At 38.1% G+C, this 18,729-nt stretch overlaps 1 protein-coding gene across 1 annotated transcript; it reads left to right on the top strand.

Annotated features, from left to right (window-relative positions):
* Nucleotides 1-10,245: 10,245 nt before the first annotated feature.
* Nucleotides 10,246-14,951, top strand: ip6k2b (inositol hexakisphosphate kinase 2b). Its single transcript, XM_016467206.1, has 5 exons — nt 10,246-10,744; nt 12,438-12,654; nt 12,953-13,101; nt 13,233-13,408; nt 13,536-14,951. The coding sequence occupies exons 1-5, from the start codon at nt 10,522-10,524 to the stop codon at nt 14,064-14,066; spliced, it is 1,296 nt and encodes a 431-aa protein (XP_016322692.1). The 5' UTR covers nt 10,246-10,521; the 3' UTR covers nt 14,067-14,951.
* The last annotated feature ends 3,778 nt before the right edge of the window (nt 14,952-18,729 follow it).

Genomic DNA, 18,729 nt, shown 5'->3' on the forward strand with positions numbered 1-18,729 from the left:
GTCTATCGCGGGCTTAACACATTCAAATATAAAGTCAGTAATCATAACATCAGTCAATTAAAACATCATTATAATCTGATACGTTTCTTACAATTTGGATTTTTGTATCTAAAGCATCAACACATATACAGGCAGTGATCTGCAAACTAGGATGTTTTACAGTTATGACGTCAATAAATTAGTCTTCATCAGCGCAGAAACTATGCTCCACTTACTATGTATAATCCATTACGGTTTATTTGTAATTAAGTAAATTTACGTTTCGCCGGATTGCCCTTCATTCAAGTCTTCGGTTTACCCGCGCTCATAACATTAGCACAGAATCAGTTGTCCAAAAGAACCAGTTCGGTTCAGACGTGCTGTGTGTGTCAGTCATAGTAGGCAATCTGTTCGGTAGCTTCACGCTGAATCGCGCATGCGCAGTATCATCAGCTCATCGGTTCTCAAATCGGACGTGTCCGAAAGAAACGGTTCTCGGTTCAGTGTACTGGTGATACGAAAACCGATGCAACCGGTCCTTGACTCGAGAACGAGAACCGCTCCAGCAGTGGGCGTGTACGTTCGTTATCCGGCTGCTCTGCTCGTGTTCATCTTCAGTTCTCTCTTCACAGCAGTTCAGTCAGTGTACTGTTTGAGTAAATAAATTACTCCGGGATATTGGTTTATTTCGACTCAGAGGGAGTGTCAGCCATGTTAAAAAAGTGAATAACTTAAGTAATTTGTGGATTAATGCTTACTGGAGACGCGAACCGTTTCAAATGATTCAGTCAGATTTGGTGAACTGGTTCAACCGGTTCACTAAGAAGAACCGGTTAAATCGAACGATTCGTTCGCGAACCGGACATCACTACTGAATACAAATGATCATCATAATTAATGCACAGCTATATCAGGGAAAAGACATCAGAGCAGTCCGGCGCAGAGAAAATAAACATAAAAAAGCCCAAGATGAAGCCCGTGCATCACTTTCAGGTAACTACGTTCATAATCCTGTGAAACTTTTTTGACTGTTGACGTTAGTAACGTGTTTTAATGTCGGTAATAATTTCACCACCACTAACAACGCATCTGACTTAATATTCTAGTTTTCTTAAAATGTATTATATGAAAACAATGAGGCAACGATTATTGGTCGATAATTTATAATTAATAATAATTATATGGTTTCATTGAATAACACTGTTAAAAATACATAATGTAATACAAAATAAACAATTTACATTATTACAAATGCCTGCAAAGGGCACCAAAGGCCTGATAATTGCTGTTGTTACACTTACAGGACGATCAAATCCTTGTTTAATATTGACCAAACATTTAATTCAAATATCCACTTCATTTTTAATAGTAGTTGTTTTTTTTTTGTTTTGTTTTTTGAAGGAGGGGGCACAACAATACTATTCTGCTTAGGGCACCCATTTGGCCAGCAGCGGCCCTGGTTAGGACACGGTTTTAGACAGAGTGCATGAACAGGATGTCTCCATATTGTAGACATGCAGATAGAGAGTGCAGAGTGATGTGTCGTTGAAAACTCCTAATCTGGAATGGATTTGGTCCGAGTTTAATGAATTTATTTTTAGTATTTGTATGTGGTGATGCAAATGGTACAACCTAATATACTGTAGTTCGCCTTTATTCTGCACTGTTTTTTTTTTTTACTGTGATCATAGAATAGGTCTGCTATCATAGAATAGTATTTGCTATCTCTAAAAATCAAGCGTTTGAATTTATGTTTTTAAGTTAATGTGAAAAGCCTTTACTCATTACAGAATGATTGTAAATCTTTAACTCTATGGCACATACACGTAAACCAACATCCATTCATTTTGCCATGTGATAATTGTATTCTGTAACACTTTGGTTTAGGAACCAATTCCCACTATTAACTTCCTTATTAGCATGCCAATTAAAAAAAATTGTCTGTTACTTAGTTCTTATAAAGCACATATTAATGCATCATTCTGCATAACCATATTTTAAGTGAGTGACGTGACATGTGGCCAAGTATGGTGACCCATACTCGGAATTAGTGCTCTGCATTTACCCATCCAAAGTGCACACACACAGCAGTGAACACACACACACACACACACCGTGAACACACACCCGGAGCAGTGGGCAGCCATTTATGCTGCGACGCCCGGGGAGCAGTTGGGGGTTCGGTGCCTTGCTTAAGGGCACCTCAGTCATGGTATTGAAGGTGGGACATTCACTCCCCCCACCTACAATCCCTGCCGGTACGAGACTCGAACCCACAACCTTTAGGTTATGAGTCCGACTCTCTAACCATTACGGCCACGACTTCCCCGGAATCCACGAAAGAGGATTAAGGATCTATTCTAGATCCCTTAATCCTACCTCATACCTGAACTGAACAACTACTAACTATTAATAAGCAGCAAATTAGGAGTTTACAGAGGCAAAAGTCGTAGTTAACAGTTAAAAGAGAATTGGTCCCCAAACTAAAGTGTGACCTTGTTCTCAAATATTTTGTCAGATTTTTTTTTCAATAATTAAATATTAATATTTTAGAGGTCATATTTTGTTAACAGTAGCAACAGTAGATTACTCAATATAAAAACTGACAAGTATTTAAAACCAACAGTATGATCAAAATTCTAGTTCTAATGTTACTTTGAAATTGAAACTGAGTGACATAACCGTAAATTATAAGTGGACATATACCTCTTACTTACAATTTTTTTTTAATATTTTGCAGTAAAAGTATTGTCCCAATAAAGTTTATATAAAATTGTATCCGTTAGCTAAACTTTGCTAACTTATTAGGATTTACAGTATTTTTAATGCATATGGTACAGTAATTTACAACCATTTGACATGGTTATTTGTACTCTTTTCATTATTTAATTGTTGATTTTTTTTAAGCCTTTATAAAGGTAATTGTATTATGCTACCAGTAGTAGTTTGTTATCTTAAGTATTTAACCAGCTAAACTATACTAGTTACCACTATGCCTAAGCACAATAGTCAAGCTCCGGTCTCACACTAGTAGCTTACACTCAATGAAATAAGGCTTCATCACTTTAAGCATATAACATCAAGGTCTCTAAGACAGCTCCTGTTTACTGACAGTATGCACTGTAGAACTACTGCTGAAAAGTCTCCAGGGAGACAGAGAAAAGATTTCTACAAGTTTCTAGTGAATTGAGGGGGCCGGGTCATTCACATACACATGTATACGTCAGTACTACGTCACAGCCCATGACACACGCCAAGGGAGGGGTCACGGGGGTCTGTGTGGAATCACCACTGTAACTGAAACTATGGTCGTAAGCTTCAACTTTACTGGAAGTGGGGCAGGAACGCAGGGGTGTGTGTTTAACGGTGTTGATGGATGACATCCGAGATTAAAAGTATCAGAGGTCCATCTTGTTCAGGGATCTCATATTGGACAGTACTGAACCTTTTCCAGACCTTAAAAAGCAATTATTTGGGTACCACATATTATGAAGACCAACCAACAGTCCCCATGCAGAAAATTGTTTATAGATTATTAGTCTAATTATATTAATGGGTTATGTTTAAAGTTAGATGTGGGGTTAAGGAATAGAAAATATTTTAATATAAGAACAATAGAATTTAATGGCAGTCTCCATGATAAAAAAAAACTAAACAAAACAAAAGTGTTTGTGTGAATGAGAGAAACTCTGCTGTTGTGCAGAATGAGTTGGTGGATTTGTTTGTCTCTGTGTGTGGGAAAGTATGTCAACAGTGTCTTGGGGATATATGAGGTTGGGGGTGTATTTATAGAGCCCTGTCAGAAATGTCACCACAGAGCATTGACTTTGCACCATCTTGCCATAGTACTGAGCACAGTTCACTAGCATTGAGACACATGGGCATGCTGGCCTCATGCTTAATGCACTTTCCCTGCAGACATTTGTCACAGAGGTCAAAAGCTGCCTCCAACTTTATCATTGGTACCTCTGTGGTGATTTTTAAGCATAGAGCTAAAGGCATCGATGCAGAAGGACTTGAAAATGGGTCAAAAGCCAGACACAACAATGCACAATGCACATACGCATGGCTTTTTGATGTGCATCAACACAGATCGATCACAGCATCTCACACAGCACATTTAGATAAGCTACTGTATGTGCAAACTTGGTGGAAAATCAAAACCACTGTTTTGTACATTTTATTTATTTATTTTTATGTCTGATCAGGGCAACTTGATCCTAGGTGCAGTACATATTCAGTCCATGTGACCCTAATGTGAACTGTTGAATCAGTTATATTTTTTAACATACCTGGATGAATTTGAATTGCCAATGTCTTAATTTAATGCCAGTGTCATTTTAAAAAAGTGTAAAGAATAACTGAAGCTGGATAATTGAAACTAGACATTGTGTATGTAATTTCTCAAATTATATTCAAAACATCTTTAAACTATTTCTTCAAGAAACACCTTGTTACGAAGAAATGGTAATATGATTTTACTTTTATGATGGATATGTAGCCTAAGTGAAGGAATTACGACTGTCATAAACAGAAATATGGAAACTGTTGTGCCACTCCCTGTTTTTGAAAAATCGAAACAAAGTTCAATGATTAAACTATGTACTTGGTATGATTGTTCCCTAATAAATATCTTTAACTAGGCCGCACACAGAGTTCAGGCTTTTGGGTCAAAAGCTTTAACAGTCTGAATGCCTGAGAATTTTGTGCCTAAAGTAGTTATGTTCACTGAATGTTTAAATGTTTGGCTGAGGCGTGTGTCTGATCCAGCCTGACTTGACCTTTTATTGTAATGTCTGTCATAAACTGTCCGTCTCTGTGTCAAGGTTTTAAATCCCATAATGCCTCCAATCCTCATAATGCATTTGAAAACAAAATGAAATGTGTTTCACACTGTTTTTCTCCCTCACACTCTTTATCACTCTTCCTCCGTTTTTATGTTGAAATAGGATACTTTGTTTTTGTCCAAAAGAAGCACATGCTTATACGCTGTGTTTTATGTAAATAGTGGACATGATGAGTGTAAATATGGTGTTTTACAGTTCATTGCCAAAGCAACAAACAGCTTTCAAACGTTTTTGTGCTCCTATGCCATTCATCACGTTTCATCTTTCAATGGAAAATACTGATATCTTTGTCAGAACCAAACTGTAGTGTGTGTGTGTGTGTGTGTGTGTGTGCTATCCTTGACGCATTTTTTTAAATCATGAAATCGGTCCCATCTGTTTCCATGACGCAAAATGTCTGTATTTTGACAACTTTTTTCCGCTTATGTTTGCAGGTGTTTATGGATAGTAAATGTTGCTCATCTTGCATTTTCTGTTAGACTTGGACTTTCCACATGTAGATGATCTGGTCTATCTGGTCTAGATTAAATAAAGGCGCACCAGCGCCTTTTCTTTCTTTTTTTTCTTTTTTTTGTATTTCGCAGAGCGAAGCAATAGTGGCCTTTAAACTGAAATACCACACAAAAGTTGCTTTTGTAGAAATATGGGTGAATACTTTGAGGATGATTTATTCTACAACTGAAAGTGTCCCATCATAGGGGGTTACCAAAAGAAAGGTAGAAGCTTTAAGCTGATTATGTGATCTCATTATGGTGGTCACCATGGAGGAGGACCACCCTTATGTAGAATCAAATATTTTTTAAGCCATCAACTGCCATCAACGTCTTCATCTCATGTTAGTTTGCATGTTAGTTTGCATTTTAAACATGTCTAAAGTACTGTTCATTACTTTTGGTGTTGAACATTTTAAGATGTTTGATGTAAAACAAAAAGTTACTTTTTGGATTACTGAGGCTCTAACCATGACTGTCGAAGAGAACTTTGGCTCTCAAATGTGTCTGGGTGTAGAGAAAGAGGACGTAAGCACTGGTAGCAGTGGCTTGGATCTGACTTGTTTGTGTCAATGTGAGAGCATGTGGGTAATTTCAGAGCGCCAGTACCCTCCTCTCACCTCATCACACAATCAACATGTCTATATTTTACCACAGAAGAGGTGTGAATCTGTTGGTCATTGTGTCTCTGTCACATCCTTCTTTCTGTCACATAGACACAGGTTTATTGAAAATGTCATTGGCAGGAAATGTAGGCCATCATCCACATTAATAATTTTAACACCATCTGGGTCATGTAATCCAGCACGCACACACACACACACACAATGATAGGTGTCTATGTCGCTCGTTGTCACACTTAGGCAATCTCAGCATTACAAGTTTGACAAGTGTCAAGTGTTTTATGTGCATGTGAGGAAGCAGCAGTTTTTGATGCCTAATTTGATATTATATCTAGGGATTACATATCAGGACCATATTGGCTATTTGTAACTGATGATGTTGGGTATTTATTATTATGCATGCACATTTCCTCTCCTATTTTTACAGTTTAGAGCAGTCTTTCTCAACCCTTTTGAATCCAAGGCCCCCCATTGTCCACAACAATATTTGTGATTTCTACATTTGTTTGTGTTGAACTGGAAAAGGATTTGAGATTTTCAAAAGGAAAAGGATTTATTTATATATATATTTTTTGCTCAATTTTTATTTCTTAAAATAATTTAGAGCTTGGCCTAACTAGAAAAATGCCTGTGGATATTTTTTTCATTTACATGGCATTTCCAGATCTAGAAATCACACTTAAAATGTAGTGTGAATTAAATTATCTCTTTTTTATTTTAGTAAATCTTGGGGCCCTATTATGGAATTTTAATATTAGCCATTTGTAGATTATCAGCCATACCAATAAAATAATTATGGGCTTATTGATGGCAGAATTAAAAAAAATATATATATATTTTGCTCACCACTAATTACAACAGCAGCTTCTTTTTTTGACAGTACAGATCATATATGTTTCCAGTTTTTTATCTGAGGGAAAAAAATCCAATACTATAGAAGTATCATGGTACTATAATGGCATAAAATAGTAATACCATACTTCAAACTTTCAAAAACCAAAAAGAAAAACTTAGGCAATTGCATAGCAATGCATTATAAACCACTTTAGTAATTGAAAACCAATTACAACATCATGACAATATAATGTGCATGGGCATGTATAACTCAAATTGCCTTAATAAAATGTCTAGTTTTGTCGTGTCCTTGTCACATTTGTACTGTATTTCTGAATGTGTAGTAGGCATTGCATTTTTCATAGGTGCCCACAATTAGCCTGTATCTGCAAATTATGCGAATGACAGTTTATGTGTCAATGAGGTGCTTTATTTTTGTGTAGGTGTTTTCTAAAGATCTGCTCAGGTTTTTCTGTCTGTTGATGTTACATAAGGTGTCTCTCTGTCTTTCAAATGCAGAAGCCCAGTCATGAGAACTGACTTACTCTCTTTAATGTTTCAGACAGATTCACGGATTACTGCAGTGCAGGAATAGGTGGCGTAAGAAGATCTGGCTTTGTCCATGTTGACCTTTCCTGGTTGCATAAGCTGGTTTCCATCCATGCCAGCTTGTATTGTCTGGGTTCACAGCAGTGTGTGAACCCCCCCAGTGGGTGTCAGGCTGATATCCAGTAACATAACACACAAATGCGCACATACCAAAAAGACCCTTGCTGTCAGTCATGCACAAACTGGCTCATGCTCAATGGCCTACTTTCTCATTGTCTGTGGATTATGGTTTGGCAGAACCGAAGAACACCAAAGACCTTGTCTCAAAATGTTTCATAATCATATTTAGACACAGCTGCCTGCTCTCATAATCAAAGTAATGCGTCATTATCAGAGGTGCCACATCCTTTGTATTTGGATCTAAGATTATAATTGGCACATTTAACATCAACTGCACAGTCCAACAGTCACCATCACCCTCCATTAGCTGGCTGAATAGTTTCTGAAGGTCTACATCAGTATTAGGTCAAAACCTAACCCAATCTCATCCAATTGTACGACTGACCTTGACCTAAAACTGATATATTTTTATAAAACATTTGGTTCTGGTACTCTAATCTCAAGCCGCATTCCAAAAAGGCCAACATTTTTTGGGACATTCACTGTTTTTATCACTCTGGTTGTCTTTGCTTGGGGCTTTACAGGCCAGAAGTATGTTGTGAGCGTTGCAGAGCAAGGAGCTGTCTGATATTTGCCTGGAGATAGGAGCGCATCTGTGTTTCCTCTTGCTCCGAGGGAGGATTCTCTCACCAGTTAGTGGGGAGTGGAAAACTTAGAACCCGGAGTGGAGCTGGAAATCCCATAGTGATTACAGTCTATGCAGTGCTTCTCAAAATAACAAGTTTGGTGTTTTGACTTCTTTTTGAAGTAATTTATACAAGGTAAACACAAAACATTTGAAATAATAATATTTGTTCATTTATTATAACAAGGAAATCCAATGAAAACACAAAATATTCTCAAGCCTAGCCTGAAACTCAATAATTTGTCCAGTCCTGTTGGGTTCAGATCTGGTGACAGACCTCTAATAGTTCACTGCCATGAAAGAAACTGAACAAACTTTATGAATCAAAAAGGATTATTTTTAAATCTCAGGTAATGATTGATGGCAACTATGTATGTAATTTTAATGCGTATTAGAAACAGTTAAACTTTATATAGAAAATTTAAAATGTATGCCACAGATTATGTAAGGGCAGACTGAGGCAGGGTTTAAAACTTTAAACTGAATTATGTGATTTTAAAAGATTGTGTATTTACTCAGAGTGCCTCTAGATGAACAGATTATAATTTGTGTCTAAGGGTCTGGATTAGGATTGAGTCTTCACCCAGTGCTCATTGATCACACACACACACACACACACTAATCTCAGTCTAGGGAAGTAGCACAGAGTAGATTACTTTGTGGGGTGTGTGTGTGTGTACACAGGTTTGTGTGCAAAGGCGTGGTTGTCTCATTGTCCGGTTGTCCCATTGTTGTCCCAGAGCCTCAGGGATGATTTAATGTGTTTGTATGTACGTGTGTTTTATGTAACCATGAGTGTCATCCTTGCCTCATTTTTAAACTAAATTACAGTACTGCTCATTGCTGAGCTTTGATTTATTATTGAGTGATTTTGTCGAAAAATGTATTGAGTGTGTGTGTGTGCCCAGCAATTAAAATACTTTCTCAGTTTAATATAAAATAAATCATCAAGATGTAAACACTGTGGCGCTATCAAACATTACTCTTAACAGCAATATTGTGTTTACATGCACTTTGAAAATTCAGATTCAGTCAGATTAAAACAGTAATTTTTATTTTTAAAATGACTTACTGAAATCATACCAGTACCATATGATTTTTGTGAAGTAAAAGATTTAGAAGAAACAGATTTAGATAGCGAAATAATAGAGCAGCTTTGTCCAGCATCTAATCACACCACAGTTGGCCTCAGCTTTGTGTGCTTGACCTGAGAGATAAAGGTCATGCACAATCTGTATTTAATCTTTAAGATTTCGCATTGTGTTATGTATACCTACCTGCACAAAGAGAATACCTGACCAGAATAGTGCAATTTTAATTGACGCAACCAGTAATGTGAGTTTTAGGCAGGACTATCTGTTCGTCTGAATCCAGTGGAAGCAATGTTCAAGAAACTTTTGAAGTAGTTGCAGACTTCAAAGGAAAGTTCACTGATTTTCAACCACCTTTGTATTGTTACAATGTTGGTAGTATAAGTATATGAACAAAATGCAGTATTTTTCCATGTATATTATTTTAAAGATTGCTTGCACTTAGAAAAATCATGCTGTGCACGTACTAGTTTGATGACAGTATTTCCGTCACAAACACTGTAGGCACACCCTAGTGTACACATAAAAAAAATATAAACTATACTTGGAGCTTTAAACTTTAAAACGGTGTATTCCAAGGATGTAACTAAAATATTTAAGATTAAGGGGACCATAGGTACAATTTTATGAATTACTCATTGAGAAATCCTGAAGACTAGTGGAACGCATCCCCTTCAATGTCCATTGTGAATACAGACTTGGAATTTCTGGTTATATTTTCCATTTTCCATGCTTCAACAGTCTCTCGGTTTCCTAGTCGAGCAGGAGAAAATTGCTGAGAAAGAGTGTGCTTTCTCTTTCCTTTCCTGATTCCTCATATCTCTTTGTTTTGGTCTTTAACTCCAACAACCCCCCACTTATATCTGTTTCTCACACACTCTCTCTCTCTGTACCTTTGCTCAGTTTCCCCTTTCTCTCTTCCCACCCGACAACAGCTGCTGTGCTGTGATTGGCTGAGTTTCAGGAGGGGGGTGGAACCATGTGACTTGTGATATTTTCCTGCCTGCTTAGAACAGATCTCTCAGTTACAGCAGAGACAGAGACAGATACAGTCTCACAGTCTGTCCACAGTGTTAAATGACCCTGCTACGCTTAGAAAAAAAAAACATTATAACATAACACCTTCTGGATTACCGTTTCCATATTCCTTTAACAGGAAGATACAGGAATATTTTTCTTTGGTTTTCTCAGCCTTTTGTGCCTGAACTGCCACCAAGGAAACAGGAACAACAGAGGAGGAGAAGACAGACAGACAAATAGAAAGCTATAGATCAGCCTGAGAGAGACGGATGTGTACTGAAGATGAGTCCGGCTTTAGAAGCGCTGATAAAGGGGTGTAGATACCCAGGGAAAGGAGAAATGAAGGGAGGAGTGATGTTGGAACCATTTGTCCATCAAGTCGGCGGCCACTCTTGTGTACTGCGGTTTGGGGAACAGACCATCTGTAAACCACTAATACCCAGAGAACACCAGTTTTACAAGAGCCTGCCACCCGAGATCCGCAAATTCACGCCACAGTACAAAGGTTAGTGGACACTTAACAGAACATGACCATTACAACCAATCAGCCACTTACTTATTTGTATGCTATTGTGTGTGACAAGTCTTCCTTCCTCTCTCACACTTTATTTTTCACGCTATCTATTCATAAAATTGAGTAACGAATGCTTTAAATCATTGTTTTGAAGAATTTATATGAATAAGTTACACTGACTTATTTCCTACAGTGCAGCATGACTCCTATACAAGGCCACACACACTTTCATATGCAGTAACTGATTGGATGCCCCTTTTTGAATGACAGTTAAATTGCGATAGATAGATAGATAGATAGATAGATAGATATGGATGGATGGATAGATGGATAGAGAGAGATGGATAGATCAAAGAAATTCAGATTGATAGACATACATGCATAGATACATATATACATAGTTATAAGACACATTCACACTCTTACACTCTCATAACACTTTTGGACACTCACAGATTTATGTTCATGGCATCAGATGGAATATCATGTTCAGTTCTTTTAGTCTGATATATTTAAACACACTCACGCACACAGACAGACTGGCATCTGTCACAGTGTATTTGGCGGTGTCTTTGACTGGGCAAGGGTGTAGGGCTAAAAAAAGCTGTCAGGCAGGGAGAGGATATGACGTATAGGAAAGAATGCGGACACACTCGCATGCTTCTGCATACTTACAATGCTTACATTCTAACATGCTCGTCTCTTGCACAAACATAAGACTCATCTGTGTTTTTCTTACTCACCATAAAGCCTGACACACACTGAAAGAGACTAACCACACATGTTCTCTGACTCAGCAAGTATAAGCCAAAGTGTGTATGAGAGTTGGTGCAGAGGCTGTTGATGTCATCGTTCTACAGGTTGAGTGGCTGCAGGGTCCTAGTGTCCGAGGCTCACACATACATACTTAAGCACAACCATTACAGACAGGTTAAAGCTTGTGTGTTTGAAATAAGAATTGTATGTTATAATGCTGATTATGCCATTCAGTGTTGAAAAGGTTTTGCTGTTCTCTTTCTTTCTCTGTCTTTACCCCCTATCCCACTCAACTACCCATAATCCCCTTGTGATGCTTAGTTCCATCTATGGTTATCATGAGATACCACCATAAATCATGTCTTAGACCACTTGCTACTTGTGTGTATGTTTATTTTTGCTTTGTATGTTATGTATTGGTCTGTATTCTGAATGTACCAAAGCAGTTTTCCAAATGGTTGCTGTCTGTAAATTTCAGTGATGCAGTTTCTGTAAAGCTCAGACTGTGAAGTTGTCAAATGCTTTCTTGTATTTGATATCTGATGTGGGAATCTTGCAGATGTTTTGCCCAATGAGTGGTAATAAAAGAGCTCAGTGAATTGTACGTTCTTGCCTCCTGTGTTTTTTGTGTGTCTTTTTCTGCTTAGCACTAGAAGGCATGCAAAACACTCTCCCACATTCTCACATTTACATGACAGTGTTGAATATTCCCTATCTACACAAATTCATTCCCTTTTCAACCCCCTGCTTCTCTTTTATGTTTTATGTGTGTTAAAGTAGTTTAAGCCGGATTGGGTAAGAGCTACATTTTATAATCATCATATGATTCATCATATCTGAATCATATGTTGTTTATGCATCAATACAATGTCCAGTGTTACTCATTATCTCTCTGTCTTTCTCTTTCTTTCCCTCGTGTTCTCTCCAGGTGTGGTGTCAGTGAGTTTTGAGGAAGATGAGGAGGGGAATCTGTGTTTGATAGCATACCCGCTCCACAGTGATCCAGCTGATTTGGAAAACAAAGAGCCCTCTGCTGATGGCGAGCCCAAGAATAAGCTTGTTAAGTGGGGGAAAAAGAAACCATCAGGCCTACTACCAGAAAACGAGAGAGCCAGACAGAGTCGCAAAGAGGAGAAGGGCAAAAGGTAAGGAAGGACACATGGTTAATAAACCACCGTTCAAAAGTATGGGGTCAATAAGATTATTTTTTAAAGAAATTAATGCTTTTAATTAGCAATTATGCATTAAATTGATAAAAAAACAACAGTAAATGCCTTTACATTGTTACAATTTTTTTTTTCTTTTTTTAAATGTACCAATTTTACAGACCCCAGACTTTTGAACAGTGATGTGTACATCCTTAACATATAATTCAGTAGTTGGCACACTCACATGCACATAATGATAGTAATTTGTTAACCCTTTCTCCTTTGATCTTTGCAGTAATCGGGATGATAAGGCAGAGGTTTTGTACTACAGTCTGGAGAAAGGAAACGTGGTTCCTCAGATCAAACACAACCCTTGGAGTCTGCAGTGTCACCAGCAACACCTACAGAGGATGAAGGAGAACTCCAAACACAGAAACCAGCACAGTATCCTTTCTAACGCGTAGACACACTTACAAATTAAAACTGTATGATGATTTGTAAGACATGTAAGCTCATTTATACAATTAGATATTCAACTTTGTAGTTTTTCCTCCTTGACCCTTGACCCCTCATAGAATTTATTCTGCTGGAGAATCTAACATGGCGGTACCGGGTTCCATGCGTTCTCGATCTGAAGATGGGAACACGTCAGCATGGGGACGATGCCTCCGAGGAGAAGAAAGCAAACCAGATTCGCAAATGCCAACAAAGCACTTCCTCTTCTATTGGAGTACGCCTCTGTGGCATGCAGGTAACTACTACATCTTCTAAATAGTCTACATACATGCACATGTTAAAAAGTTTTACATCGGATATGGCTTTGTTTTAATGATTGGTAAAACCCTAAGTCTAATTCTGATCTGTATTTCTCTCAATAGATGTATCACAGCACTACAGGGCAGCTGATATTCATGAACAAGTATCATGGGCGTAAGCTGAGTCTGGCCGGGTTCAAAGAGGCTCTGTGCCAGTTCTTCAGTGACGGCCGAGTTCTGCGCAGAGAACTTCTGACCCCAGTGCTGCAAAGACTGAGAGAGATGAGAGCGGTGCTGGAGGCTTGCGAGAGCTATCGTTTCTTCTCCTCCTCTCTTCTCATCATCTACGACGGGGCTCCACCCCCTGCCCCATCTAGATCCCGGCCCTCTCGAGGAGGAGAGGAGGAAGATGAGGAGGATGATGATGAAGATGAGGATGGCGACGATGAGGAGGGAGCTTACGGAGGGCGTCGCGATCACTCCGGCAGCGCTTCACCAATGGTGGACGTCCGAATGATCGATTTCGCCCACACGACGTGTCGTGATTATGGAGAGGACGGCATTGTTCATGAAGGTGGAGACAGCGGCTACATCTTCGGCCTGCAGAACCTCATCAGCATTCTGTCACAGCTTGAAGAGCACAGCAATGACTAAATGCTCGTGCGACATCTTACTGTGCATTTGCCATGCCAAGGCTTACCATGGGCATCCTGACCATGCCATCAGGGTTTAAAGTTCACGCTTAGCTCGCCCTGCTATGCTCTTTCATAGCTCTAGCGGAGAGCAGTTACGTAGGCGAGGGCCAAGGAAAATCCTGAATTCCCAGAAACCCTCCGGAGCTGAAGGGGACTGAACTCTTTTGTAATTTCTCACTGAGGTGAAGAAGTGTGGTCCTTCTCCATGCCTGTTGTTTCTGCTCGCCCTGGATCGCAGATGGGTGGTAGTAGATGAGTTTCTGTGACATCTCATCTGCTCGTGTATCTGTATTCGTTCTCTTCATCTTTGAAAGATAAGGGAAATAAGCTGATGCTTGCAATAAAAGAGACGTTTATAAAAAGACATTTGCAAAATATGATGTTCTACACACCTTTTAAAAAGAGGTGGGTTTGTAGCAACGGTAGCACAATCATAAATTGATATGACAAGCAACATACATGAAGGTGCTTTAGAAACACTAAACAGGACTCAAGGGAAGAGACTTTGCTCTTGTAGGGAATGATGGGTGTGTGGAAAAGGGAATTTACAAAATCCTTTTCACATTCCTGATCATTAAAGACTTTTTCTCTTGGACATTTTAATATATTTCAGCACCTTGGTTCCTCTTCATTCCATAGCCACGTGTTGAAGATTAGCATCCTCACTCCAGAGACTTTAAAGAGAACCCTATTTATTTATAAGAATATTTTTATCAAATGTGAATGGAAATGTGACATTCCATCCCTAGTTCTACCGTATGATGTAAGTGATATAGGTAGAGAAATTATTTTTATGTCATGGTTTTCTCTGTTTTTGACAATATGAAACAAAATAAAAAGAAATCTGTTTTGTTGTGGTACATTTTGTTATTTCTCTGTGTGTTTGAGATTATAGCATAAGTACGACATGTCCTCTTTGACATTACACTTAATACTTTGACAACTACAAAATCTAGCTGATATTAGCACTCCGGTTAGCACATATGTTTGTTTACTTGAAACAAATAGCCATGCAGCAAAGCCTCCAAAGGCAGATTAAATTCGGTCGTAGTCTATGGCTAATAATGTGTAAACAGCAGTGTACTTGAACAGTAGGTTCAGACCCTGGTCAGTGTACATGGTTCAAATGTAGGCTGTATGCTTTTGATACAAGATATAATGCAGCAAAAGCCTTTCTAAACTATAAATAAGCAACATCGCTTTCATTTGTCAGAGGGCCCTGGATTCGGACAGCAGATGTACAGCTCACCGCTGCTTTGGCCGAGCCCCAGCAGGCATATTACTGGTTTGCTAAACCTTTCACTAAAAGCTTTCTGCAAGCACTCTCTAAGCCTGTTATTTGTGGGTGTATTTGCGCAGGAGTGCGAGGGATTTGGGCTGGATTGTATGTTAGAACTGTGTACATGCAGACTGTAGTGGCTCGTTTGTGTTTCCTCATGTGACCCCTCTTGAGTAAGGATGTTGTGTATGGATGTGGACTAATGTGTTAGTAGATATAGTGCTTTATGGGTCATTCACCATATATGTTTGCCCTCTTGTGTCCTTGGCACAGTCTGTGAGTGCCTCCGCTGTTCTAACACTTACATTCCAAGTAAAGCTCTGGATTACATTCCAAATGCCAGAAAACTACTCGTAAATGGGAAATACCATCGGCACATTTTTAATCAGGTCGTCATGTGAATGCTTTCTCTAAGAGAGCAACTGGTTTGAAATTTTAAAATGTTACCAGGTAACAAACACTAAATGGAAAATATACATGGAATGCTGTACAGGAGTCATACAAACAGTGCGGATGGAAGACGCCAAATAGTTGCAAGTAGTCATGTGATTGCTACATTTTCCCTCGAGACAGGAAACGTCTCATTACTCAGATTACTTAGAATGCCTTAAATAGCATAGTTCACATTCATGTATATACATTTTTTCTCCACAGAAATGTGGTGATTGAAACCTAGACTTCTTTACAGTCTTGATTTATCGCAATTATTAATTAGGGTGTAATTTCATGTTGGTCTTGACTAAAGTGGTTGGATTTATAGTTTTCTTTGAACATTTGTGTGCTGTCTGAATGAATATAATCTTTTTACAGCTCCCATAACATCCTCTTTCCTCATCTGCTGCTGTGAGCATGGGTTTTGTAATAATGATGGAGTACTATGGCAACCATCTCTGTATTTTTAGCTAGATGCATAATGTGATTGGAGAAAAGGGAGTTGTCCCAAAAACCCAGAAATCTTTTTGGAGGCATAAGCTGAAAAATACACACGTACACTAGAAGATAGAGGCCATATCTTCACTGTTACGTAATGCTGATATGCATAGAGTAGCACTTGTATATATAGCACTGATGTATACAAGGTCTTTATTTTGATTTACTACATATTTTGTTTTTGAAAGAATTCTCTCATGCTCACCAAGGCTGGATTTATTTGATTAAAAAAACAACAAAATCAGTTATACTGTGAAATATTATTAGGTTATTATTACTGTAATTTTAAAATAGCTGTGTTCTATTGTAATATATTTTTAAACTGTAATTTATTCCTGTGATGGCAGTGCTGACTTTCAGCAGCCATTACTCCAATCTTCAGTGTTACATGATTCTTTAAAAATTATTATAATATGATTTTTAAATAAATATATAAAGAAAGAAATAAAAATAAAATATTACACAGCTCTTACCCCAAAGGCAGCTAAGAGTGACCAAGGGCTATCAAAGGACACACACACAAAAAAAAAACACAAAAGTCAATATGATGTATAAAAAATAATATTTCACAAGTTGAAAAATTTCACAGATTATTTAAGTGTACTATTCCTTTAATTGACATCATGAAACCTCATTAGGCTGAAATATGAGCTGTACGTGGAGTCTCTCACAGCCATTCTTTTGGGGCCTTGTTATGTGCTTTCTCTAGCTTACACAACATGTTCATCATCTGATTATCTAATTAATTAGCTTGTCCATCCTTATCAACAAGGCCACAGAAATATTGATGCATTTTTAATTTAGCTACACTTCCATCCAGTTTAATTTTCTGTGTCCCATAGAAGGTTGTATTTTTTAACTTGTTCCTTATAGGTACCTAAAGTTTTTTTTAAGAAAATATGCATGCACTTTATTCACAGTGACAGTACATTTAGCTGGACACTCTGAGGTAATGATTAAACCGAACACAGAACAGCAGAAAGGTGTTCATTGCCTCCATCCATTCCACTACAGTGAAAAAAGAATAAAAAGGCATAAAGATAGAATGATAACATGAGAGTGGTGAATAGAGTAGGGAGGGAGACAAAGTGATATATGATTGGCGGTAAGAAGGAAGACGGAATAGAGCAAGAGAGAGTTGTTTAACCTGGTAGTGCTGATGAACATTCAGTTCTACTGGTCAAAGTTCACTGAACTGCTGACAAATATTATGGGCAAAGTATACATTGCCAACAGGGCAAAGAACACACATATGCATATTACTTTACCAAAAGTATACTTTGTTATGGTCTGATGTTGATTTTATTTAACTTTACTTTACCCCAAATAATATGAGATTGAGCTTGTTTAGGCCTGATAGCTTAGTAATGTGTATAACGGATTCTCCATCTTTTTATCATAAAGTTCAACACTATTTAAAGTAAACTGTGACTTACAGTTGTGATTTGTGACTAACACAATTCACAATCTCAACATGACGTTCAAGTTCTCCTCTAATGAATCATCACACACCACAAGTCCCACAGGGACTGCTGTGTGTGTCATGTAAGACATCAGAGGCAGTGGCGGCCTATAAACAGGAATAATCTGCTATAATCCAAATCTGTTTACTCAGAGCGATGTTCCAAGTAGAACTGGTGGCAAAAGACAATTGTGGTCTTCATATTACTTCTTACTTGTTATCTGACATTTTTCACTTTAGAACAGCATTGTAGATACTATTAAAAATTATAAAAACAATAACTGACACATGATATTGAGGATATACTTTGTTTTCCAGAACCTGCTTGTTTGTGCGTGCCGTGTATACATTAAATGTCCCATATTGTCAAAACTGAAATTTCCTGGCTTTTTTCATTGTAACTGAGGTCTAGGTGCTATGTACCTACCATTTAAGTTTCAAAACAGTTAGTCCACAGTAAAATTCATACAGCCTGCTTAAAGTAGCTGTGATTTTTCATGAACCATTGTGACTTCCGTAAAAAGTTGACGCCAGAACTACACAGTCACCGCCTTCAGTCACCACCCCGAGCACCACCCACCGTCCCACTCTCCTTTTGCAAAACCCCCAGACAACATCACGTCCATGCTATTGCTGAGCAATGACAACAGGGAAACATGTCGAAAAGGTTAACTTTAACCACGAAACCAGATCGGCCGACCTGTAACGTTACACTCTCACTCAAAGGATGGATGATCTGACAGGATTGTTACTATGAGGTGGATCACATCTAACGTGTATGGTAAAGACAAACTCACCGTGTCTATCTAGTCATGATGAAGATGTATATACATTTCAATTTCAGCAGGCAACTATTTTTACAGCTACATTATTGTTCCAGCCACAATTAATCACAACAATGTATATACAATTACAAATGATTATATATAAATCATCAGTTTGTTGTTTTAC

This window comes from Sinocyclocheilus anshuiensis, unplaced genomic scaffold (genome assembly GCF_001515605.1).
Source record: "Sinocyclocheilus anshuiensis isolate Anshui unplaced genomic scaffold, SAMN03320099.WGS_v1.1 scaffold44, whole genome shotgun sequence".
NCBI classification, from domain to species: Eukaryota; Metazoa; Chordata; class Actinopteri; order Cypriniformes; family Cyprinidae; genus Sinocyclocheilus; species Sinocyclocheilus anshuiensis.

What these genes read in the sequence shown, in the direction of transcription:
- ip6k2b (XM_016467206.1), top strand. Translation starts at nt 10,522, where the DNA reads ATGAGTCCGGCTTTAGAAGCGCTGATAAAGGGGTGTAGATACCCAGGG. An exon ending in AAAGAGGAGAAGGGCAAAAG is followed by an intron (nt 12,655 to 12,952) that starts GTAAGGAAGGAC and finishes TGATCTTTGCAG; the next exon opens with TAATCGGGATGATAAGGCAG. An exon ending in TACGCCTCTGTGGCATGCAG is followed by an intron (nt 13,409 to 13,535) that starts GTAACTACTACA and finishes TTCTCTCAATAG; the next exon opens with ATGTATCACAGCACTACAGG.